Here is a 27113-nt window from a genome sequence, read left to right as displayed (position 1 = left end):
GACATAACCAGTTTTTCTTGTTTAATCGGTAAATCTTTAAGTTAAAAAAAAAATCTTTCAACATAAATCTCTTTTGGTAGGTAGGTATGATCATCGTAACCATTCAATTTAGTAATCTGTTAGCATATCAATTTCAGTATCTTGTTATCAAGTATTAAATGTTTAATACAACTTCAAATGTCAAAATGGGGATGTAGCTCATATGGTAGAGCGCTCGCTTCGCATGCGAGAGGTACGGGGTTCGATTCCCCGCATCTCCATATTTTTTGTCAGCTCCAAGTTCGAATTCAATCCCCACCGGGTTTTACCGCAACCCATCCCTTTAGCCATTGTGTCACCCCGGATAGCTAAACTTTATTCGTTTTTTTTTTTCTATTTTTAAAGAGCCATTCCTTTGTTACTTTGTAGCATACATGGTTACTGAAAGACCTCACAAAAGTGGAAAACATAATATCATGGCATATTTCGAAGGGTGCATCCAATGCATGGTAATTGAAAGATCTCACATGCGAGTAGCAAGTTTTATTTTATTATTAATTTTTTGTGTATATAAATAGTCTTTTAAGTTATTTTCCCAAATTTTATAAAATGTGCAGGCCTTTGAGCACCTTGTTGATTGGCAGCTATTCTTGTTTGGCTTTGGGAACTAGATTAACTATAGGTTCTACCGAGTGTTTCCGGGAAGTGCAGTATTTGCACCCGAAAGATGGGGTGTACCCGGAAAAAGTCAACGCGGGGCGACAAGGTGTGGGTCAAAACATGAGGTCAATTGGGAAAATGTTGGCCCTATTGAAGTCAAGTTTACTGGCAAGCAACCTTATGATATATGAATGATGAGTGATGATGGATATGTGCTTCAGTGCTTGTTATGTAATGATTTGTTTTGTAATTAAAAGTTAAAACAAGTGTGATATTATCAAATTAAACATTACATCGAAATAGAAGGCAAACATGCACCAATTGTTTGATGTCATATTAATTGTGTACTTTATGTGTTAACATTGATTTTTGTGGTTCACATGGTAGCAACATAAGTTCACAACATAGAATACAAACCCGAAATAAATACAACTTGTAGTAGAGAAAAACGAAAAAAACAAAAGTGAATACTTGAGAAATACGCGTGGTAGAGGCTCGGATTATACTACTACTTCTAGATCCCGGACTTTGGTATGCAACACGAAGTTTGGAAACGCTTGAGTGATCTCCCTGTGACAAAACATATTACTCTTTAATCAACAGAATCAGGTAAATCACAGCTGACTTGTGACCTTTTAGAGGTTACAAGGTTACAACAGGAAACCAGTGGATTGTTTACCTTTTTTTCTTAGTTCTTACCCCTTACCACTTACCACTGTACCACCCCGGCACCCCTTGAAGATTTACTTATTCGGATTTTATAGAATAAAATGTTATAGAAAAAGATAAAATGTTAAATGATGAAAATGGAAATTAGAACTTGCCTTAAAAGAGGAAGTGTCATATTTTTTGAAATGGGTGGATTTTTTGAAACAAATATTTTCCACTCTTCTAAATCAATCTTTCCATCTCCATTTAAATCTGCATCCTGAATTGTCTTAACAAACAATAAACAAAGAGTCAAAGACTAAAAAGTCAAATTTGATGATCAAAAAGTCAAACCCATGATTATTACCTTATTCAATATACCTTCAACTGCATCATCTGATAAATCAACATTCATTTCACTCAACAGAGCCAAAACCATCTCTTTCAGCTTCAAGTTATAAAACATTTCCAATATTAGAGTCCAATAAAAAGTCAGCCTTTGACTAAATGTCAAAACTTTTAGTATACTAGTTCTTTTTCATTTACCTCGTCACGTTCTATGAAACCGTTGTGCTTCAAGTCATATAATTTAAACATGACTGTAACCAAATCATAAAATGTGTCAAAAGCTTCAAAGATAGTCAACTTTGACTTAGAAGTCAAACCAATTCATTTTGGTTATATGTCTTACATTCAATTTTGTCCGATTCGGGTGTATCTGGATGGAAAACATTTAGAGAACGAACAAATTCGTCAAACTCAATCACTCCATTTTTTTTCATGTCAAATGTATCAAACAACTGCAAAAATGTTTTTATACCATAAAAGAAGTCATCATTTTAGGACAAAATCACACATTATAATTAAGAAATAATAATAATAATAATAATAACAACGCTTACTTACTCTATCTGCAAAAAAATTCTTCATGCTACTATTGCTAAAAAGTGCAAGCAAAAACTCTTCCTGTTCATTAAATCACAAAACTACTACCTTCTTAATTTTTTTATCTAATAATTAGTAACGTTATTTAAAGTTCATCATCGTACTCAGTATATCCCACCAATAGCAATGCTATGGTAGGGTCTGATGTTATTTAAAGTTGTAACAATTAAATAATCAGAAAGAGTACCTTGTGAATACGTCCGTCTTCAACAATAGCATAACTTAATCGCTCAAAAAGATCATATAACGCCTCTATTTCATTAATAGTAACTGTGAAAAAAAAAAGATGTGATCATATTAATTCACCCAAAACTTATGTCAAAAAATGTTTTTGCTACTAACATAATGTCTCGGAAGCAAGACGCGCATATAGTATAGCTTGACTCGGGTTCTTAAGTTTCTTCAAGAAACAACAACATTCTTTTATGGTCATATTTGTCATTGTCAAGTAGTGATGCATATACACCTATGATCAAAACCATTCAATTAATATCAAAAGTCATTAATAAATCCCATTTTTAGCAAAAAAAAAAAAAGGAAAAAAAAAAAACTCAATCAACCATCCAATATTCTTGAACTGGAATCAAATTATCATTTATCAAGCTTTCTTAAATCATAAATCAAGACGCGCGCGCATAAACACAGATACGTACCTGAAGATTACAAAGTAATGGTGTATAGCAATGAGTTTAATAATCTTGTGGATTTGATTTGTTCTTGTGAAAACTATTGCTTGTTAATGACTAATGAACTCAGATCAAGGTTTGTCATGATCTGTGAAATATGTCAACTCCAGTTTTTTAATATTATAAAGAGCACTGGTCATGAAGATATGAATATAAATAATATTCCAGTTTTACTTTTTGATCTTGTTTCAATAATTTCATTTTTTTAATAAGCAATGACTTTCTTGAGATGGCTAAGTGTATTAACCAATCTCTTTGATCCAATCTGATATTGTATTTTAATCCAATAAAAAATTATATACAAACTAAAATAATAAAATATGTAGAAGGGTAAATATAATCATAGGTTTAAAAAATTGGTAAAAGGTTATGATGTTTAGAAAGTTATAAACATGTTTAAATTTCTAATCTCGGGTTTATTTAATAGTTAACTATTCATTACCCTTCGGGATTGTGGGACGTTTATGATTTCAAGTGTTCAAATTTTATCTGTTGAAATTCTCGTCAGTGTAAACCGTACCTAAAATTGAATTGAAATATATACAAACTTAAATACGTTTATACCGTTTGCTAAGTTTGAATAATTTAAAGTTTTTAGGAAAATTGGTTTTAAATAATCCCAACTATGTCTTATTGATAAATAACAGTCTCAACTTCATGCTTGACTGGTGGCGGTCTTAACTAAAGGTGTATTTGTTTTTAATGGTCCACAACTAATAGATGGTTAGCTCCAATTAGTCTGTTGCTTACGTGGCACGTCCAGCTGTCAAAAAAAATCTTACGTGGTACGATTATGTGGCATAGACTCTTTATAAACATTTTTTAAGTATTATACAATCAAAAAATTGAACTCCAGCTCTTCATTCAGTTTGTAATCGTGTTAGCGAATGAATATTTAACAAAAAAATATTGAACTTCCTTTCTGAAAGTGGAAGATGAATAGGTGATATTTATGCTACACTATTTATATCATATTAGAACACTACAACACTTCAATAAGTATTTATAATGTATAAAGTAACTTTAGGATATACAAAAGTGCCTTTTGAATAACCTTATTTCTTGTTTTATTTTATTAAGTCAAGTGATATCATGATCATTATATTAAGTTTTAGAAATAGTTTATACCAATTGTATTATTACCGACACTGTAGATATCATTATTGAGGATGTCATGGGCTTTGACATTCGTTACATACATTATTTGTCACAAATATTATATACATTTCAAAGAAATAAGTTGAGTGTTACATTAAACTATAAACAACTAATTTCAAAGTTGAATAAATGTACAGTTGTCGTACTAATTAACATTTAAAAAAAAAACTCGCATGTTGCATTAATGAACCAACGCGAATTTGACCGGTATCGATTTAAGGCACAAAACCAAACCACAGAAAAGCTGACACGTTTATATATAAAAACAAAAAAAGAAAACAAAATTCATGGCAAACCAACAAAAAATAAATAAAACTAACGTGATGCGGTGATGAAGCGACCCAAATTCGGCCGTAACAAACGTGTAAGCATTAAACCGAAAACATAAATTAGTATGCCCCTAACACTCTAACAGTAACATAAAGTATGAATTATTGTTGAGGGCGCTGAATTCTCAATTATGTATTCTTTATGCCATTCTTGGTTCACTGACTTCACTCATAGGATCTCTTATAATTATTATGTATTCAATAGGAACTTACTAAGGAGAACCTTACAATTTGAAACCTTAAATAAAGCTGGATAAATGAAAAAATTTCCCTTCGGAAAATAGTAATTCGACTTATTGAGGCTTGGCTTCAAAGGATTCAAATCCCAAGATATATGAAACTCCTTCATTAATGGCCTACTTTTTTGCCAGCTGAATTGACGCGCCGCTATACTAGGGGTTGACATTGGCAGCAGTCAGACGGGAAAGACCTGTCAAATCAAAGAGTCAGAACAGTTGGCAAAAAAGTAGGCCAAAGCAGACGGACCCATAACCAAGGGCACTAAAAGACAAAAGTAAAAATCAAACGACCCAAACCCAAGCCTCACGTCGACTGACTAGAGGACCTGTAGGGGTAACACCCCAAATAACCTATCTACAGCTATGCCACTGCATCTACAGGTATGAGGCTGAGGGGTGTGGGGGGCTTTAATGAGGCTTTAGTGGGGGCTCCAACCAATAATATTATGACGTGTGGCAGAGAGAGAAACTGGATAAGGGGGTTGTTGGAGCCCCTGTTGGAGCCCTGGCCCCTGGTGTGGGAGGGGCTCCAGCAGGGGCTCCAGCGAAAATTTTTTTTTTATTTTTTATAAATATATTCAAACAACGTATTATTAAAAAAACTCATAAATTATTAAAAAAACACACATTAATAAAAAAAACACATTAATATCTAAAATTCAAATTACAAAAAAAAACATACTAAAAATTAAACAAACAATAATACTTAATAATAACACTAATCTAATACAAGATCATCGGGTCGCCTCGCCCACAAATGTTCAACCAACTCATGTCGAAGATTCCCGTGTATCTCACGGCTCTTGATATTTGCTATGTTATGAAGTCTTTGTTGATCACTGATTGTGGATGGTTGTGGCGGAATGTCACCTTGAGAGGATTTTAGGAGGAAAGGTGTATAATTGTGAAATGAAGTATATTTTATAAAGGTATATATTTATAGTTTAAGAAAATATTTTTTTTTAATTTAATATGAGCTCAACGGCTCTTTTCCGTAAACCTATATAGAAAATATTTTTTTTTTGTTTTTTTCGGCTCCCAACGATCCAAAATACCTCAAAAGGTGTGCTCCTCTCTCTCTTCTCCCGCTAACCAGCTCACGCCTGCATTGTTTTTCGCGTTAGCGCCCCCGTTAGCGCCCCGGTGGTGTGGTGTTAGCGCCTGGGGGCGCGAGCGGAGGGGCGCTAGCGCCCCCGTTGAAGCCCCACACCCCTCAGCCTGAGACAAAAGGACAGCATCTACTAAATAAGACAAGATAGAAGATCGTACATAACGGCTGGAAAGGACATACCACTATGAGGTTACAATTGGAATATACCTAGATAGCGACGTTTACCGGCCCCCCTCGGGAACCACTAGGAATACAGTACTATTAGATAGATGTGATGTGTCCTCTATAAATAAAGAGTCTTGTTGTGTGACAACCCCTACTCTTCGAGTCCTTAATTATATTGTGCTATTTAAAAAGACCAAGAATCGAATATAATTGATAACCGCTAAGCATGCCAATTTTGTTGAGTTTAGTAATAATTATTTTTAATTAGCAACAATTAAATAAAAAAACAAAAGAATGAATATCCGGATGATTAAGGTGTTTAACTACTCATAATAATAAAAACATAAACAAATCAATTAAGTTCATAAGAAAAACAAATTAAAAGGTTCAAACCGAGTTGTTAACGAGATAAACGTTAACCAAAGTGCTCTATAATTTTCCTCCAAGTTTCCATGTTCATTGTCCAGCCCAAGTTCACGTTTATTAAAAGAGCCCACCATCATTATCGAAGCCCACTTGGTTAGTTAACAATATGGCCCACTTGGTTAAACAAAAATGTTTTTTTTTAAGTAGGCATGGTCAATAGAGATGAAAAGAAAAACCCGGAATCAGACCCGAAAAGAAAAAACTTGGAATCAGGTTTTTTATACCCAGATTTTCATTACCCGAACCCGTAATTGATCGTACCCGTAGGGTACGTATAGGGTATGCATTTCAGTACCAAAACCCGTACCCGGAACCGGACCCGATTTGTACCCGGTAATACCCGAAAACCAGAACCGGTTCCATACCTGGAGTTGGGATTTTCCAATACCTGAAACCGGGTTTTTCAAATTTCCGATCTATACCCAAAATTACCCGTAATATCTAAAAAGTACCAAAAGAATATCCCCAAAGCGTGCAACCCTTTAAATAGCCCAATCTATACCTAAAAATATGGTATTTAAATACTCGGTTTTAGAATGCACGGTTCTATACCCGAACAGAACCCAATGCATAGGGTATGATTTTAGAGACAACACTCGAACCGGTATTATTAATACCTGATTTTCTAATACCTGGTTATACCCGAATCTGATTCCATACCCAAAACCGGATATTAGACAAACCTGATGTATACACAAATGGTCATTATCTATATAACAAAAAACAATTTATGAACAATTGCAACTCACACATTTTATTTTGTACATATGTGCATATATTTTGTTTTATTGTATAATTTCTTATTTTCAATTTCACCTCTTATGATAAAGATGATATAAGGCGGTTTTTTATATTGTAGGACATCATGTCGAGCATAACCAATACGACTGAACAACATTAGTACCAGTATCAATATTATCGGAATCAATGCTTGTATTTGTTTTGGTTTCAATCGATATAAAACAAGATTTTTTTATTTTTTATTTTATTTTATTATTATTATTATTATTATTATTATTATTTGTGAAACATTAGTTAAATGTGGTTTGAAGCATATTGAGATTCCAAACTTTTTAAACAGAAAGTTTACTTTAACAAGAACTTGTGACCAGTTGTTGGTATGATAAGTGCAAGTCATGAAGTCATATTATTAGTAATTAACTTTAAGATCTGTGTTATCATTCTTAATCTTTGTTTTCTTAAACTAAAAGACATGGTTTTAATACGTCATTAGTATCGTCACATACAACAATTAAGATTAAATTAATTTCATCAACTCCAAGCTGGAAGTGAATTAGTAAAGTTGTAATATCAAGCTTTAAGGTCTTAATTTCGTCTTAAAAGATTAATCAAATAAAATACTGACAGAGGGTCAACAAGAGGTTACTTTCGTCACTAATAAAACTTTCTCGCTCCTTGTTTTTTTCCAATGAATTCATCATTTTTGTCCTACTCATGAAAATCTATTTTATATATGGGAAAATTCCCAAAATAGGTATTTATGAAAATAAAATTCTAGTTTTAGGTATGATTTTCAAATAATTCCAAAAATATGTATTATAAACTAGTCGTGACGAGTATACTATTTTTGTACACGAGTAGTTTGCAGATCCAATCAAAACATGCCACGTGGCCATAAACTAACCGTGGCGAGTAAGTTCACTAACCATTTAGTCGTCACGACTAAAGTAGTATCATGTATCGTAATCAACAACCACGAGTATTGCATAGATGTTTTAGTCGTGACGAGTAGATTACAACTTTTCAAGACACGAGTAGTTTACTAAATTAACCATAACGGGTTGTTTTGTTTACCAAATTCATCGAACCAGTTATTTTTACAAAAAACTAACTGGACCGGTTAGTTCTTCCTTATACATTCCCAATACGAGTAGTTCTTCCGTAAACATGTCCAATACTAGTAGTTTGTTACCAGCTAACCCGTCACGACTAGTTTGACCTTATAATCTACTCGTGGCTACTCATTTTAGCGTTAATACGATTTAATTTAAAATATTCTAAAAGATTACCAGCCGCGGTGCAATTAATTAAATCCTACTCGCCGTGGTACGGATTTGTAGTTTGAAGATAAAAGACTCTAAGCGGTTGATTATCACATAATGGTGTTTTTTATTCGTAAATACGATTTGTGGTATTGTGATTCCAATCAGAAAACCCTCCAATTTAATTATAAAATATTCAAAAAGATTGCTCGCCGCGGCTTGAAGAAGTGAGTTCCGATAAGTAGACGCGCGTTCATGCATTTGCAAACGACAATTACATGACTACAATTAATTGCACCGTGGCGAGTAATCTTTTAGAATATTTTATAATTAAATCGAATTGACGCTAAAAATGATTAGCCACAAGTAGATTATTAGGTCAAAGTAGTTGCGACGGGTTAACTGGTAACAAACTACTAGTATTGGATATGTTTACGTAAGAACTACTCGTATTGGGAATGCATAGGAAAGAACTACTCGTAGTTACTATTTGAGATTCAAACTAACCGGTCCAGTTAGTTTCTTGTAAAACTAACTGGTTCGATAAATTTGGTAAACAAAACAACTCGTTATGGTTAGTTTAATCAACTGCTCGTGTCTCGAAAAGTTGTAATCTACTCGTCACGACTAAAGCATTTATGCAGTACTCGTGGTTGTAGATTACGATGCATGCAACTACTTTACGCGTGACGACTAGATGGTTAGTGAACTTACTCGTCACGGTTAGTTTATGGCCACGTGGTATGTTTTGATTGGATCTGCAAACTACTCGTGTACTAAAATAATATACTCGTCACGACTAGTTTATAATACATATTTTTGGAATTCTTTAAAAATCATACCTAAAACTAGAATTTTGTTTTCATAAATACCTATTTTAATAATTTTCCCTTTATATATTGCATATATATATATATGATATATCAACCGTTACAAAATCCGTCATGATTTACTTAATATTTGTCTCAAATTTCGTTTACAGGGATAGACTTTTAGTTTTATTAAAATACTAGGTTAGCTACCCATGTACAACATGGGTTTAAGAAGTTAATTTTATAACTTCAAAACGTTTGAAATATTAATAACGAAAAGTCATGAAAGATAAATTTGCTTATTAAACAAAAATGTACAAACAAACATTACAATTATTAGATAAATAAAATTCTTGTGACAAATACATTGATCATAAATAGGAAAATCAGTTATGTTTTCCAACAAAATGAGATTTTCTTGGTATTCTACACATGCTTAACTTTTAGCACATTTTCAGCAAGTGTTCCTATTAAGAAAACACATATTCAAAGTTAGGAAAGTAAGTTTTAAACCCGGCTTGCTTGCGTCTTCATTCCCTGAGAGTTTAATCAAGTTGTGATTGATGAATATAAAAAAAAAATGATGTTGAAAATTTACCTCCCCATCCATTATAATGTCATCACATTTTGCTATTTATAACACTATAGAATTACCAAGTTGTTAATGAATTAATTTGATATAAAAATGTCATCACGTTTTGCTATTTATAACACTATAGAATTAGCAAGTTGTTAATGAACCAATCGTTTGCTTTGGAAACAGAATAATTGTTTTGATTATTAATCAAATTTCCATAATTTGTATAATAAATCACAAAATTTCTTGTTGATTTAAATAAGTTTGTAACTGAATTGAAGGATTAGACCTAATTTAGGTTGACATCTAAGTTTACATAGAAATTAAATGACACAGTCAACTTGCTAAATTAGATAGAGTCATTGTAAAATCGTAATTTGAATAATTTGAATTTCACACAGCAAAACAAATAGCTTGACAAGTTTTGCTATTTGGAAACGTTTTTAGAGGACTGTAATTAGGGAGTAAAATACGGAAAATACTATAATTAATTAATTATAATTTCTATTCATAAATGATATATTCAATTATAGAAAAAGTCATAGAAAACTTACTAGTTAGTAAAAATTAGTAGTTATTTCCAAGATTAAAATTATATAATCAAGTCAATTGTTTCTCAATAACTTAAATGAGTCAAAACGGGTTAGGTCAACCTCGAAACACATTTTTGTACCGTATAAGAAGTGATACCAAGTTATTTATAGTAAACGTTACATAAGATATGATTTATTTATTCCAAAATCACTTAATCATCATCTTGACTATTATTTTAAGAAGAAAAATATATTTTATTAAATTTTCAAAAAAGAACATCGAATAGGTATCATATGTCATATGAACACAATATCGTACAAAAATCATATATAAAATTAAAAAAGAACATTTTTTTTTAAATTACAAAACATCAAATAGTTATGCAAGTGTTTACGCTTAAGTATACCGGAAAATATTTGCAGTGAAAGTGTTTGAGAAGCCTAAAAAAAAGATTAGGTCAAAAGAAAAGAAGATTTATAGGTTTACGGACAAAAAAAAGTTTGTAAATATAATTTCATTTTTGTTACACAGTCAAGATCATGGCGGCGCTATCGTTTTTTCATAACTATTTTTATGACTATAATTTCATATAAAAAATCCTAGTACAGATAAATATTTGTAAGCACGGTAATCAAAATTGGCTAAACATGTATAAGATAGATTAAATTATAATATAAATGTAATTAAAAATTCAGAAAGATTACGAATTTATTATATATGATACGTTAGACACAAGAAAAATGATGAATGGGTAGGTGATGATTCAGATTCATTTCCTGTAATTAAAGATTGATTTACAGTTTCTCGAAGAAACATTACCAAACTCCAAAAAAATGATTTAGGGTTTCCGATATGATATGAGAGAAATCGAAGAAAGTCATTAGTTCTAGTCGCCAGTGATTTTGAAGATGAAATTAGAGGTTTCTGATTTAGGTTTTCTGGAGATGAAATTCGAAGTATTGCCGCCAGTGATTTTGGAATTTGGGATCGATTTGATAGATCAATGAGAGGAGAGATTGGAATGTTAAACATTAGGAAAGAGACAAGAAATAGGGCTTCTGAAAAATTGTCAATGTGTTTGTTCGGGTTATAAGTAGTTAATTGGGTTGGGTAAGGATATGAATCGGGTTTGTAAAAGGAATGTGGTGGGAGGCGGGAAATTGAAATGAATGATGGGCTAAAAAGAGGACACGTGGCATAAGAAAATCTTTATTTATTAATTAGTATAGATTAGTGATTTGTGTTGGAATGAATTTTGATCTTGTTAGTTCATCAAAGCTTTGGTAAATGATTAGTTAATTTTAGTCGGCGTCCAGGCAGTAAAGTCAGGGTGCAAATTGTAATTAGTAAACAGTTTGTGTAAATATTGTAATTAGTTAGAAGCCGTCGATGGGTATAAATGCCACTGACGGCCACCATTTGTAAACCATCGGTTCTAGACAGATCGATCATATATGTTCTTCAAGATTTATAATACATGTTCACTTTCTATTGTTATGTTTAATCGATCCAATCAAGAAGGGCCCATCAATCTTGAATATAAATTTTTAATCATTTGTTTAATCTAATTTAACTAGTTGGTCAATTATGTAATAATAATATGGAGTAACTAAAAAAATCCCACCTCCATTAATTAAGTTAATGGTGATTACTATTAACTACTAGAACGTTGTTCAACCACCGGCAGTGCTTAATGTTGGCAGGTAAACCATCATTAAACTCAATGACATTATAAATAATTTTATGTAACATTTATTCACCTATGATATATGGTAAATATTTGTTTATAATGCAAAGTATACATGTGATGGGATCCAGTGGCAGACATATATTGTGCACCGGGTTCAGCCGAACCCAGTCTTTTTCTGGTTTTCTATATAACATGTAGCATTGAATTAATAAACGAAGTCATTCTTTTTCGTCGAACGAACCCAGTATCATTTTAAAAAAATGTCGAACACATTGATTATGAAAATTTAATTAAAAGTTCTTTTAGTAATAAATACCTTTTTATAAAATATAACCAAATCGTGTGTGCTAATTAAATCGTTGCCAAGCGAATCGGGCATTGATTACAATGACTAAGGTTGTCGTTTTACCTTTGCCAGACGAATCGGGCTCCGGTTACTAAGACGGTCGTATGATCATACTAATGAGAACCCTCTACTAGGGGATATGTTGGACCTCTCCGAAACGTTATCAAATAAACAATAAAACATGTAGCAGCTAGCAAATAACATTCAACTGATATTCACACAATGATTATATTTGCGATTTTGTGTATATATATAGATAGAAAATATGAATAAGTACGCAAATGTTCCCAAAACGTTTAAAAACAGTAGATAAAAAGGGGAATGATCAAACTCACCTTAGACGGAAGGCAAGTGATTAATAAATTCGACAAACGAACTAATGATTTAAGCGAGTCGTCCAATACGCGTCCAACGAGATTAATGATCAGAACCCGGAAAGTGAAAGGATCAAGAGATATAACGAGTCAAAGATCAACGTATAAGCAAAGTCAAACATCAAGGCTTGTGTCTTTAACGAATATGCAAAATTCGGTTTTGAGAATGAGCAGAGGTAGGTGACGGCTGGAGGAGATGTAGTAGGGTTAGGTTAAGGTTTACAGTAGGGAATTATGATGTGTTTATGTAATAATAGCTAAAACGAACTAAATATGAGCTTTTTGGCCCGTTTAAGCAAGTATATACGATTTAAGGAAAGAATCTTCGATTTATTCACAAAGATCTGATATTGGATGAAGGAAAACGAATTAGGAATGGTATTTTAGATGTATGATGCTTACTTGGACCTTAATTCACTCTAACGTGCCTAAAATAAACGATTTTATACCTTAAACGAACTAGAAAACGAACTAAGGCTTAAACGATCTGTGCAGGTACCCCGTCGCGCAGCGCCCCGGGCCACAATGGGGAAAGTTTCATTTTTTGTATTTTTAGTCCATGTAGTTTGATATTTTGGTCCATTATTGAACTTTTTATGTTTTAAATAAGGATTTAGACATTATATAAAGTATGAGGGGTATAAATTGAACATTAGAAACTTAAATATATTATTTTTGTTTAATAATGAAAATCTAAATTATTCCCGGTCGGTTTAAACGTAAACGAAAAATCCGAGATGTTACATGTATTTTATTGAATGCTGATGATTTACTTTTGATATTATTGTGATATTGCATTTTTATTTATCTGATCGAATGATCAAACCGACCCGACTCATCCGGCTAGGAAACCTTGACATAGAAAAAAAATCGAGTACCGAAAAATCCCGAACACATAGGAAAAATTCATGACTCCGCCACTGGATGGGATCCACAATCATATGATGTTTAGGTCTGACTTAAAAATAGACAATAACTCCAACGATGTTTTAAGTCCGACTTAAAAATAGACAGAACCCTAAGCAACCGGGTAATGATTAATTAATCGTTAAAACTTGAATCATGACATTTATATGGTTCTTAATGTGTGTGGGATTATAAAATTGTACATGTATCATCATTCATCAAACACTATATAGAATCCTATATGTGAGAAAAATTATAGAATTAATGTATAAACGCTTGAACATGAAATTCTAAGGTAAATTGATGTGAGAAAATTATATGTGTTTGGTGTAGTGCACGGCTAATAACGCCTGGCCATCTACAGTGTATGCCTTCAATGGATCATTGCAATCCGAACATGTTGTGGAGATTTCAAAAATAAACGTAACACCACCCGCATGTACTGAAATAATGATTTATCAGCGTTTAGTTAACGAGATTAATCATCATATATAATATTTTCAAAGGTTTTACATTGATATAATAACTTATAAGCTTTTGTTGATTATAATTTTCTAGTCAACATATAGTACATCTAGTGACATAGACCTTTCTAGCCGTCTAATAATGTCACTTTAATAATATATATTTTTTTTCACATGTACGCATTAATGATATATATAAAACTTCGTCTTACGTCCTTGACTAAAAGCCACATTTGATATCGTTACTTTAAAGATCTATGGCATACATATACTAACAATTGCTTTATTCTTTTCAACTGAATAAATTGTATTTTATTGGAAGGAGCATTGCCATAGATTACCCTCAAAATTTAGTAATTTACAAAATTTATATGTCAAAATAATGCTTGAAGAGTTTTGTGACTTTTGTCCAATATGCATTAAAAACTTGTAATTTGAGAAAAAATAATTTTGTAATTTGTAAATTTATAAGTGGATATACGCAAATAGGGCTGTAATCGGCTCGAGTCAAGTCGGGCCAGGATGCGCTCGAGCTCGAACTTAATCGAGCTGGTACTAGCTCGGCTTGTTTTCTTTATCGAGATGAAAAATCGAGCTCGAGCGGCTCATTTAAAGCTCAAGCCGAGCTCAAGCGCGTCGAGCCGGGCTCCTTTAATTTTTTAATATTTTATTTTCATTTATTTTTTATTTTACAAATTTTGATATATAAAAGACAAAAATTATAATTTTAACATACATATTGTATAAAATGTATAAACTAGTGAATTTATAACTTTATATGATTTACTTTTGTTATTTTTTATAATGTTTTAGGGATTGAGTGGCATAATATATGTATAATTGTTATTTATTTATTTCTTAGTGTGCTATTATTATATATAGATATTTAAATTTAGGGTTTAATCTAAACGAGCCAACGAGCCAAGCTAACGAGCCGAGCCAAGATTGATCCACGAGCCAAGCTAACCTTGACTCGAGCTCGGCTCGTTTAGAAATAGAGCCGAGTCAAGTCGAGCTCATTTAGAATCGAGCTTTATTCTAGCCGAGCTATTTTCGAGCCGCGAGCTTCGAGCGTAACGTAAATTCCTCTTACTCACATGATAAATTTTGTAAGTGCATCTAATTGTCTTCTTACTACTTATTATGCTTCACGTACTATGTGTTAATGTATTAACCGGTGTTTTTATGTATCAATGCTTTCTATTTCCACGACACCTAACAGGCATCTTGTGTTTCTTGTAATTTAAACTGTTCCAAGCAACTTTCTATTCATCGTCGTTCCAAAAAACATATACATATATTAAGGGTATTATATATTTATATGTTTCATGTGCTATGTATTAATGTATTACACGATCACTTTCATATTTTTGGTATAAACTTGCAAAGCACCTTACTTATTCAAAATAAATAGATATTGTATGGTGGGAAAAAAGAATAAGGTGGTGTGCACTTTAGATTGATGCCTTAATTGACCTAATCTGCTACACTAATCTCATAACTAATAGGGTTTGGTCAGCAAATCATTGAGATTTATAAAATGCATCATTGACTTTTTTTTATTAATAAAGAGTGCTCTTCAATTGATATTCTCTTTGACTTGTCTTAATCTAGATTTTCCATTCTACCTTTGCTAATTTTTCGCATTTCTAATCATTTTATTTGTATTTTACGTTTCGGTTAAAACTATTATCTTTTTGTAAGAATTGCTACACATTATACTTTAGGAAGACCGAAGAATTGTTGTCATAACATTTTTAGAAAAATACGAATTAAAAAAAATTAAATTTGTATGTCTGTGTGTAATCAAGGTTAAGTAAAATTTATTTTTCCCAAATTCGTAAAAATAGGAATAAACCACTCATTTAAGATACACAAAGTGAAATTAATGCATCGAATTCATATGAAATGACAAGATAAATGATAAAAAGAGTAAACCAACAAACAAACATACTCTGTAAAATCTAGAATGAATTAGACGGGAGCAAAACTTACGTCTATCAAAAAGATAGGTGATAAAAGAGCAGTTCTTGTAAAATAGTAAGTATTTACCTACGAGTGAATAACGGACATGTTCATTAAACAATTGTAATAACCATATAAGCATTTGTATCTTTTCCAACAAATGTGATAAATAAGGTTGTTGTTTAACGTTTTAACCGTCCACCCCCACTATTTTTCTTACTCACATCATATCCATCAAACGCCTACACATATGTATAATGCGATCCTAACAGTTTTTTCCTTAAACCAAATTATCTAATACACGGAGAGAGATCACTAGTCATGTGTGTGTACAGACAGTCACACAACACACACTAATTATATGTGTATGTGAGAACTCAACCCTATAGATTTCTTTTGTTTCCACACATACACATGTGTTTAAGGTTTGTCTTTGCTAAGTTGGGAAAAGGGAGATGTTGGAGTTGAGAAAACCTAAAATGATTGAAGTTGTTTTATTTCCTTTTATGTACTCTAGAAAGAAAGGGTGGTGAATGAATTCATTATCCATTATACATGCTCCATAGTCATGGGCTAAGACCTTATCTATGCTACTCAGAAAAGACTTGGGCTTGGTCAAAAGTCTCTTCAACTGTTTATTGGGGACCATTGGACCACTCCCGTCTTTTACTTTTTTCTTCTTTTGTTACACTTACAAATTTAGTCCCTCTTTTACAATGTTGAAAGCTTGAGTGATTTGGAATTTCATGTTATGGTTATGTTTTTTAACAGCTAAATGTTGTATGCTATGGGTAATTGAACCCTTAACCTTTCCTTTTACACCCATACCATCTTACTACGTCACCAAAATGGAAATGGCTGTGTTATAATTACGTTACTCATTATGCATCAAATTTATAAATCAAGCCCGTGCTCATATTATTTCCTAAAAAAGCACCTTACTTTTAATATTTTTTTGACACAATTTTCGCTTATCGAATCTATGCAGTGCAGTTTAATTTAAAATATCACTTTCAAGGGATACTGGATTATATTTCCCTATTATATATCCCTGACTTGTGGGTTGTGGTCTAGTGGTAAGAATGTTTGGTTCTCTAGTGAAGACCCAAGTTTGATTCTTACTTGTGTCACTGGATAATATCACTTTCAAAATGGATTATATCCCCCATTTGTGGGTTGTGGTCTAGCGGTAAGAATTTGATTCTCTAGTGAAGACAATTAGGTTTTATTATATGGCTAATGAGATACTATGTTAATTTAATGTATACTCAAATGTGTGAAACTAGAGGAGAGGAGATATTTTGGTGGCAAAAATGGTATATGATTAGTTGTGTCATAATACATAGATTAATCATTGAAAATAATTTACTATACATTGTTGATCAAACAATTGCTTCATGTAAGAAATGATGACTCCTATGATGTTGATGAAAATGGCATATAGAGTTTCACTTTTTATCTTAAATAATGACAACACATAACTTAGCAAAAGTGAAAAAGTTTTCTTCTTAATTTTTGTTAGACGACTTTACTTTTGGGCTTAGGCTACCGTATTTTCTAATTTGAAGAGCTCTTTTTTTATTTTGGTCAGACTGTGTTGTTTTAACCTAGCCCATGCTGGTTTCAGAGTTTGGCTTGGGTGTTCCCCCGAAAACCATACTACTGACTAGAGGTGGGCAAATAAACCGGTTAACCGAACCAACCCGAAAATTGAATCGAAACCGAACCGGTTTGAAACCGATTATGTAGAAACCGGTTTGAACCAATTGAAACTGTAGGTTCGGAACCGGTTTTTAGTTTTCTCCACCAAAACCGGTTCCAAACTGGTTAACCGAACCGAAACCGGTCAAAACCCGAACCGAAACCGATCAAAACCCAAACTGAAACCGATCATAAACCGGTTTTGACTTTTGTTGACCAAACCGAACCGTTTCAACCCAAACCGGTTTTGAGTTTTAAACCGGTTTGTGCACCCCTACTACCGGCTGCCACTTGACAGTCATTGTGCTGCCACAAAAGCATAACTCTCAGGCGTAACACACGGTGAGACGAAACCCGGGTGAGCTCGAGATCCGAACTGACAACCTCGCAAGACTTAACTTAAATCTTCATATAATAAAACCTAATTGTCTTCACTAGAGAACCAAACATTCTTACCGCTAGACCACAACCCACAAGCGGGGGGATATATAATAGAGATATATAATCCAGTATCAAAAGTGAAACTCTACATGCCATTTTCATCAACATCATAGGAGTCATCATTTCTTACAGGAAGCAATTGTTTGATCAACAATGTATAGTAAATTATTTTCAATGATTAATCTATGTATTATGACACAACTAATCATATACCATTTTTGCCACCAAAATATCTCCTCGCCGCTAGTTTCACACATTTGAGTATACATTAAATTAACATAGTATCTCATTAGCCATATAATAAAACCTAATTGTCTACAATTAGCTTTGAAAGATATCTAAGCATCAAAGAAACTGAATCTACTTACAATATTGGGAAAATCATTTTCACAATTTCCTCAATTATCATTATGGATTCCAAAAAGTTCTAATCAATTTCCCTAATGACATCATAAACTTAATTACATTTGTTTTACTTTAATCATTTTTGCTTTAAACCTACTTTCTTGGGTGTCAATGGGTTCTAGCAAAGGAACAACAAACAAATTGGTCTCCACATGGGGCATGAATTCTAAAATAGTTATTACTTTAATGAGTTAATCATTTTTATTAATAGCTTTTCGCCTATTTATAATTTACACGAGCATGAAATATAATATTTTATAACCATGTCTATTATTGTCACTAAAAGTTAGATACTTTTGTGATAGTTTATTATACTGAAGAGGTATGTACCCGCCTCAACACCGAGCAAGGCGGGTCAACCCACAAGATATAGACAAGAGGCTTGAAATCAAGACATTACGAAGTCACAAAGCCAAAACCTATGCGCATGGCGCATATCACATATGCTCAGGCATCATATGCCCAGGCACCACACATGCTCAGGCATCATATGCCCAGGCACACATATGCTCACGCATATCACATATGCGCGTGGCGCATCAGCGCGCGGCGCATATCACATGCTCGTGCATATCACATCCGCGCGTGGCGCATATCACATGCTTGTGCATATCACATCTGCGCATGAAACATCTGCGCGTGAGAATAAAGAGAAGACCTCGCGCATCCTCAGGATAGGCGCATATCACACATGCACATAATCAACCTCGTCCTTATCCAAATCAGGATTAGGGCAACCTTGATTGTGCACGTCAGACAACCTTCCAGAAGGTATCTTTTTAAGGAATAAGAATATGCTGATGTTGACAGCTGCCAAATGAAGGACGGACAACTCAGCATAACCTATGTGCTACCACGTGATTACAACCAATGAGAAAGCACCAGGTGTCCCAGAGGACACGTGGCGCAGAGCAATTGGAGGAGGCCAACAAGGCTGAGCCCAATCAGTGGAAACCCTAGCACTATAAATACAGCATCAACTCCACAAGGAAAAGATCATCCAACAACACACAGTTACAGCCAGTAACATATTCAATCATATTCAATCACATTCACTCACAGGCAGTTACAGTCAGTAACACACACAATCACAGCAAATTATAAAGTATTCAGCTATTAAGCAATACTCCCCAGATTTCCTTACTCTGATATTATTATCTTCTCTCACAAATACTTATTCTCACACCGGAGGGTTACCCCAAAGAGGACCCCTCTGTCCCTTTCTGAGGGGTAAGTTGACGGTGCTGTTCATTTTGTAGGTGGAAGAACACAGATCCAAGAAAACCATTGGTGAAATAGTATAATCACACCCGAGGAAAGTAGATCGTCTACCAGTGAGTCGATCCACGTTTCTTCATTGGCGCCATCCACTGTTACAACGGCAATCAGATCTCATCAGATCTATATATAAAAAAAAATCACCATGGTTTCTGTCGTTCATAACGTTGATCAAGTTTTGGAGGATATTGAACGTGAGGATGTTAATGAGGGACAACAGTTTCTGAGGGGGCCGCGTGATTCTACGCGCACCACCAGTAACCGTCCCTTCATCACAACTCCTCACGGCCAGACTGAAACTCCTCCAGACGATCTCACGTTACAGAATCTTGCCGGCGCGAAACAAAAAGGACCAATGGGTCCAGAATATGAAATAAATGATCCTAAAGAATGGCTCATAAACGAGCAGCGGCGTCTAATGGACAAGTACAATGAGATGGTCAAACAGAAAAAGCTAGCCGACTTAACACAAAGGCAAGCGTTTGATAAGCAAACTGTTCATGGAACAAAAAGGCCGCGCGCGCCGGAAGAAGGACATTCTGTTCACACTGCACACACTGAGTTCAGTGATGAAGAGGTACACAGCATGAGGAAGACGCGAGATACTCATGCAGGAGGCTCACAGCTCCGCGCGCCTGTGAACATGGCGCCTGGAGTCAGAGCCGATCTGGATCTGCACATACCATACAGCCCACCAGTTAGAGGGCAAGTGGACGTAACCACACCGTACAGACCAGCCATCTTGGTGAAACATTCAAAGTTCACTGAGCGCATCGCTAAGGCCCCCATCCAGCACAAAACCAAGATGCCAAGTGGTTTGGGCAAATATGACGGCACAACAGATCCAGACGATTTCTTGCAAGGTTTTTACAACACGGGAAACCTAGAGAGCTGGACGATGCCAACATGGTGTCACATGTTTGCTCGCTGCCTAACGGGCGCGGCGCGTGTCTGGTTCGAGAGCTTGCCGACTGGGCAAATCGATGGGTTCGAGGAACTATTGGAAAAGTTCCAAGCCCACTTCGTGCAGCAGCGCAGACACACGCGCGACCCTGATGACATCATGCATTGCGTGCGCAGGAATGATGAAACGATTGAAGACTACATCACTCGTTTCAATCAGGAGTCTCTGGCAATCGGAGGTATCACTGAGCAACTATTGCGCGTGGCCTTTATACAAGGCGCGCGCAGTGATCAACTCCGCCGAGCTCTCGTAAGCAGAGATGGCATGCCCACCACTTGGGCAAAACTAATGGAAGCATCGCGAGTCTTCGCGAGAAATGAAAAACAAATTGCCCAAGATAGGGCAAGAGAAAGAGCGCATCAAGCTGAGTCACCGCGCAGCAAAGAAAAAAGGGGCAAACAGAACTCTGTATGGTCCAGGTTGCAACCAACCAGTTTTTCTTCCGCAGAAAAGCAGGCGCAACAAAGCTCACCCCAGCCCCAAAAAGATGTTCGTAATCGCGGGGAGGGTGACAAGAGGGAAGGCGGCAGAGATCCTAACAGACCTCTGCCAAGAATATAGACTCCCCTCACTAAAACGCCTTCACAGGTGTTAAACACTGAGAATGTCCAATTCAAAAGCCCCAAGCCACTACACTACAAGGGACCATCAGACAGTGGCAAGTACTGTGAGTTTCACAAGTCCACAGGACACAACACTGATGCATGCCACCACTTGAAGGATGCAATTGAAAAGGACGTGAAATCAGGCAAGCTGACTCACCTGGTAAAAAACTCAAGACCAGAAATGAACAACCAGAAGGAGCCTCTGCCAGCAAAAAGTACAAAAGAATCTGTGTAGCCGAGGGAGGAAGGCAAGGGCAAACATCAAGAAAGAGAAGCGCGCAAATACAAGGAGATTGGCGCGAGCAACAAGTAATCTTCCCAAGAATCAGGGGAGGCCCTTCCATCAGCAGTCCTCTTGTTATCACTACACACATTGCTCATTACGAGGTGTCAAAAGTCCTGGTGGACACTGGCAGCGAATCAGACATCATGTATGAGCAATGTTTCAGAAAACTTGATCCGGCAGACCAAGCAAGGCTTGAGATTGTGAATGCACCAATCTCTGGTGTTTCAAATGAAATCATTCATCCCCTAGGTCAAATACAATTTGAGCTAACTATGGGGGATGAGAAACACAAGCGAGCCGAAGTTGTTAACTTCTTGGTCTTGCCCACCACTTCTTGCCACAATATGATCTTGGGTAGGGGAACGATTGCCCAATTCAACGCCATACCGTCGCCAGCGCACGGCGCGTTGGGGTTCCCAACACCAACAGGTGTAACTTTTGTATACCGAGATCATTTTGCGCAGTGACAAGTACTCCGCGGGAGGGGAGAATGAAAATTCCAATGGCAGAAAACGCGCCAGAGGAATGGATTCTCAACCCGAAATTCCCGGAGCAAAAAATCACAATTGGCGCTACGATATCAGACGATGCGAGGTTGAGAATGAAAAGGTTGCTCACAGCATATATGTCGGTCTTCACGTGGCAACACTCTGATATGACTGGGGTTCCGCGAGACCTGGCACAACATTCTCTCAACACGTTCAAGTCTGTAGAGCCAATTGCTCAAAAGAAGAGAGTCATGGGGGATGAAAAGGCGAGGGCCATGAATGAGCAGGTTGAGGATCTACTGCGCGCAAACATCATCCGCCCGATACGATACCAGACGTGGGTAGCCAATCCTGTGATGGTAAAGAAAAGTAACGGGTCGTGGAGGATGTGCATTGACTTCAAGGACCTCAACAAAGCGTGCCCAAAGGATTGTTACCCCCTCCCAAACATCGACGCAAAGGTGGACTCCGTGGCGCCATTCAAGCTCAAATGTTTCCTGGATGCCTACAAAGGCTATCACCAGATTCAAATGGCACCACAAGATGAGGACAAGACCGCATTTAGAACCGACAAGGGTGTTTATTGCTACACAAAAATGCCCTTTGGTTTGAAGAATGCGGGCGCCACCTACCAAAGACTTATGGATGCCGTTTTCAGCGAGCAAATCAGAAGAAACCTAGAAGTCTATGTGGATGATTTGGTGATCAAGAGCAGGGAGGAAAAGTAAATGCTCAAAGACATCGAAGAAACCCTTGGGCGCCTAAAGGAAGTTAACATGAAGCTCAATCCGAGCAAATGTACTTTCGGCGTACTAGAGGGAAAATTTCTAGGTGTAATGGTCACCAAGGATGGTTTCAAGGTTAACCCTGAGAAGGTGGAGGCCATCCTTGACATGCCCTCGCCATCCACCATGAAAGAGGTCCAGAAGCTGAATGGTAGATTGGTTTCAATCAACAGGTTCCTAGCGAACCATGCAAGCAAATCTACCCCATTTGTCAATACGTTGAGAAACTGCTTAAAGAAAAGCCAGTTCAAATGGACTCCTGAGGCCGAGCAAGCTTTCAGTGAGATAAAAGAATGTTTGATAAATCTGCCCGCGCTCACAGCTCCACTTCCTGGTGAAACTTTGACGTTGTACCTATCAGCAGGAGAGCGCGCCATCGGCGCAGTATTATTGGTGGATCGCAAGGGAATCCAAACGCCAATATACTATGTGAGTCGGGTGCTGACAGATCCTGAGACGCGCTACTCCATCATGGAAAAGTTAGTTTTGTCACTAACACACGCGTCGCGCAAGCTTCATAGATATTTCAATGGTCATCCCATTGAAGTACTGACTGGTTACAACATCCAGCAAGTCTTGCGGCGCCCCGCGCTCTCGGGAAGGCTGACAAAGTGGGCGCTGGAATTAGGAGAGCACACGATCTCCTATAAGCCCCGTCCAGCAATAAAGGGACAAGTCTTGGCTGATTTCGTTGCAGAAGTCCCAGAAGGAAGAGTTGAAGAGGCTCAGCGCGAGGTAGACCCTCCGCGAGCCAATGATGAAGAAAATGTTTGGAGATTGTTCACTGACGGAGCTTCAAACAACGAAGGGTCCGGCGCAGGCCTTAAACTGGTGGATCCAGAAAATCATGAATATACTTACGCCATCAGGTTGGACTTCAAGAGCACCAACAATGAGGCTGAGTATGAAGCCCTGCTAGCTGGCCTGCGCATCGCGCACAAATTCGGGGTTAAAAAGCTAGAGGCCCATGTTGATTCATACTTGGTAGCAGCACAGGTCAATGGCCTTTATGATGCCAAGGAGAACACCATGCCTCTATATCTAGAGCAGGCGAAAAAGCTCATCGAGCAATTTGACTGCTTCAGAATCATTCATATTCCGCGCAGTGAAAACAAATCTGCAGACGCGCTGAGTAAGATGGCATCAACCAGTTTTGATCACTTTGGCAAAGATGTCAGGGTAGAGGTAATGAGCAACCCGTCGGTGGTAGCGAAGTCTGTCCTGGTAACTCATACAACCCCTTTATCATGGATAACTCCAATAATGGAATTCTTGAAGGAGGGAAAGGTACCAGATGATCGCGCACAAGCGAGGAAGATAAGACACAAGGCGCAGAACTATGAACTGCTTGATGGTACATTATATCGACGCTCTTATCTTGGGCCGCTCATGAAATGCCTAGATGCTGAGGAAGCAAGCTATGTGATCAGAGAGATACACGAAGGAATCTGTGGAATTCATGCTGGCCCGCGCATGGTGGTTGCCAAGGCAATGAGCGCATGCTACTATTGGCCAGGCATGTACTTGGACGCTTTAAAAGAGATCCAAAAATGCAAAGCATGTCAGAGCTATGCGCCAAACACCATGCGGCCAAAGAACAACTTGATTCCGGTGACCTCCGCATGGCCTTTCCATAAATGGGCAATCGATATTGTGGGTCCCCTACCGCAAGCGCCTGGGCGAGTAAAATTTTTGGTAGTGGCAGTAGACTATTTCACAAAATGGGTTGAAGCCAAGCCACTAGCAAAAATAACAGCCGAAGCGATGAAGCAGTTTATCTGGAGCCACATCATATGCCGTTTTGGCTTGCCCATGGAAATTGTGAGCGATAATGGCAAGCAATTCACTGACAAGAAGATATCCAGCTGGCTCAAGGAATTGCGCATCAACCAAATTTTCACTTCTGTTTATCACCCTCAGGGGAATGGACAAGTGGAACGCGCGAACCAAAGTTTGTTAAATGGGCTGAAGAAAAGGTTGGAGGGAGAATCTCATTCTTGGGTCGAAGAGCTACCTACTGTCCTGTGGGCACACAGGACATTAAGCAAAACCAGCAATGGCGAATCCCCGTTCAGCCTAACCTATGGAACAGAGGCAATGATTCCAGCAGAAGTTGGATGCCCATCCCATAGAGTGCTCATGATGAGCAAGATTGATAACGAGCGCGAAAGAAGGTTGGATCTCAACTTACTTGAAGGGCGCAGAGAGGCGGCTATCATCAGTGAAGCCAAATACAAGAAAAAACTGGAAAAATATTACAACCAGCGCGTGAAAGAATGCCACTTCAAGAAAAATGATTTTGTCCTTCGAAACAATGAGGCTAGTCGCGCGATAATCCCGGGAAAAATGTCCCCCAATTGGGAGGGACCTTATCAAGTCTCGGAAGAATTGGGAAAAGGCGCATACGCCTTAAAAGATTTGAATGGAAAGAAGATCCCGCGCGCATGGAACGCAGCGCAGCTTAGAAAATGTTTCATGTAAAAAAATGTCAAGTTTGTAATCAAGGCTTTTTAAGTCATTATGAATAATGATACGCGATATCTTCTCTTAATGTGAATTCTATTACCTTGCATACATGTTTCACACTTCCTTTTAATAGTTTTGAGCAATATGACAACATTGTATTGACGTCAAAACGAAATAAAAAAGAAGTAAAACATACATGCGCGAGCTTCAAGCTCAAACGCGTTAACGAGTCTTAACTCTAAAACGTCAGGGCCTTAGCCCAATTCTACTACCTTTTGCATACATGTTTCACACTTCCATTTATTAATTTTGAGCAATATGACAACATTGTATTGACATCAAAACAAAATAAAACGAAGTAAAACATACATGCGCAAAAGCGTTAAAGAGTCTTAACTCTGAAACGTCAGGGCCTTAGCCCAATAATGTGAGCCTTAGCTCAAATAACTCACAACATCCATCCTGCATGCTGCGCAGCCTGACCATAAAATACCTAAACACAACTAAGGCAAAGCAAATGCTAAAACATAGTTGTTAAGGTCTCAGGTCGAGGTCGCGCATAAAATTGTAATGGATATCTGAGTAACACATTGACACGTAAGGCTAAAAAACTCATAATTCCATAAACGCGCGATAACGTCGCGCAAAAGAGGAATAATGAAAGCGCCAAGACACGTGTCAACATAATCAAGATATGGCAAAATCACTTACAATATGACAAGGGTTAAGTATAATAAATTCATTACAACCTTGTTCTTATTCCAACGTGCAAGCATATCTTATATAAAGAGATGGATGGGAATGCGCAAGATGCGAAGAAGGGAAAAACAGAATTTCATTCAAAAGCATTGAAATTTACAAGTTTACAAGATGAGATACAAACTACAAATAAAAATAAAAAACATGAAGGGCTGCTCAAGTCTCCACGTTGACATCAGCCTCTTCATCATCCTCATCATCGCCCTCAGCATCTGGCGCAGCCTGCTCCTCATCATCTCCAAACTGACCATAGTCAAGTTGTTCATCTTGAATGGAGTCTTCTAGCACGACAGTGTCAGGAGCGGATCCTTTGGCCACGACAGAGCCGCTAGCAACGCCAGCATTCGCCGCGCCATCATCGCCGCCGCCAGCCCCTTCGCACTCGTCAAGTAATTTCTTTAGCGCGACGAGATCGGGCTGGTCAGCAAGCGCGGATATCTGCAAATCATAAGAAAAAATATGAGTACAAAAAGACTTAGAAAATAAGTCAAGGTAATCTCATTAAGGTTAAAATACCTGTGCAAGGATGGGAATGGGAGTATTCATATACTTCTCCCCCATCGCGGCCATTTCCGCGCAGGCCGCGTCGCTCTGATAAGGGTACTCGGATGGGTTCTTCTTCAACATGCCATATTCATAACCATCCGTGAACCCTTCAGCTTGGCCCACCAAGCGCGCGGCAGCGTTGCAATCCATCACCAGGGCCTGAAACTCGTATGAGTATTTCATCGCGTAAGCGCAACGAGTCATGCCCTGTGAGATCAGCCATTGGCGATCCTGCGCGAGGCCAGCAACAGACGTCTCGAGGGCAGGAACATGAGAGTTTAATAACTCAACAGTTTCCTTAGTCTTTTTCAGCTCCTCTTTGTCGGACGCTGCTGCCGCCAAGATTTCTTCTTTTTCTGCCCGCGCAGCATC

General features: G+C 36.8%; 1 protein-coding gene and 1 non-coding gene across 2 annotated transcripts; one reads left to right on the top strand and one right to left on the bottom strand.

The window, feature by feature from the left end:
* The first annotated feature begins 187 nt into the window (after positions 1–187).
* Positions 188–260, top strand: TRNAA-CGC (transfer RNA alanine (anticodon CGC)). Its single transcript has one exon. It is a non-coding gene; the product is annotated as a tRNA-Ala (tRNA).
* Positions 261–1061: 801 nt separating this feature from the next.
* On the bottom strand, positions 1062–2665 carry LOC143548673 (calcineurin B-like protein 7). The gene is made up of 8 exons (XM_077039772.1): positions 2575–2665; positions 2420–2502; positions 2194–2253; positions 1979–2087; positions 1834–1886; positions 1655–1735; positions 1460–1576; positions 1062–1205 (listed from the first exon to the last, which is right to left on the bottom strand). Exons 1-8 carry the CDS (start codon positions 2663–2665, stop codon positions 1140–1142), a joined length of 660 nt encoding a protein of 219 aa, XP_076895887.1. The 3' UTR covers positions 1062–1139.
* Between the last annotated feature and the right edge of the window lie 24448 nt (positions 2666–27113).

Source organism: Bidens hawaiensis, unplaced genomic scaffold (assembly GCF_021521415.1).
Source record: "Bidens hawaiensis isolate Kalapana, Puna unplaced genomic scaffold, B.hawaiensis_p1.1 tig00015212_1, whole genome shotgun sequence".
Classification (NCBI taxonomy): Eukaryota; Viridiplantae; Streptophyta; class Magnoliopsida; order Asterales; family Asteraceae; genus Bidens; species Bidens hawaiensis.
Note: the sequence above shows the minus strand (reverse complement) of the source record. Positions and strands in the feature narration are given on the sequence as shown.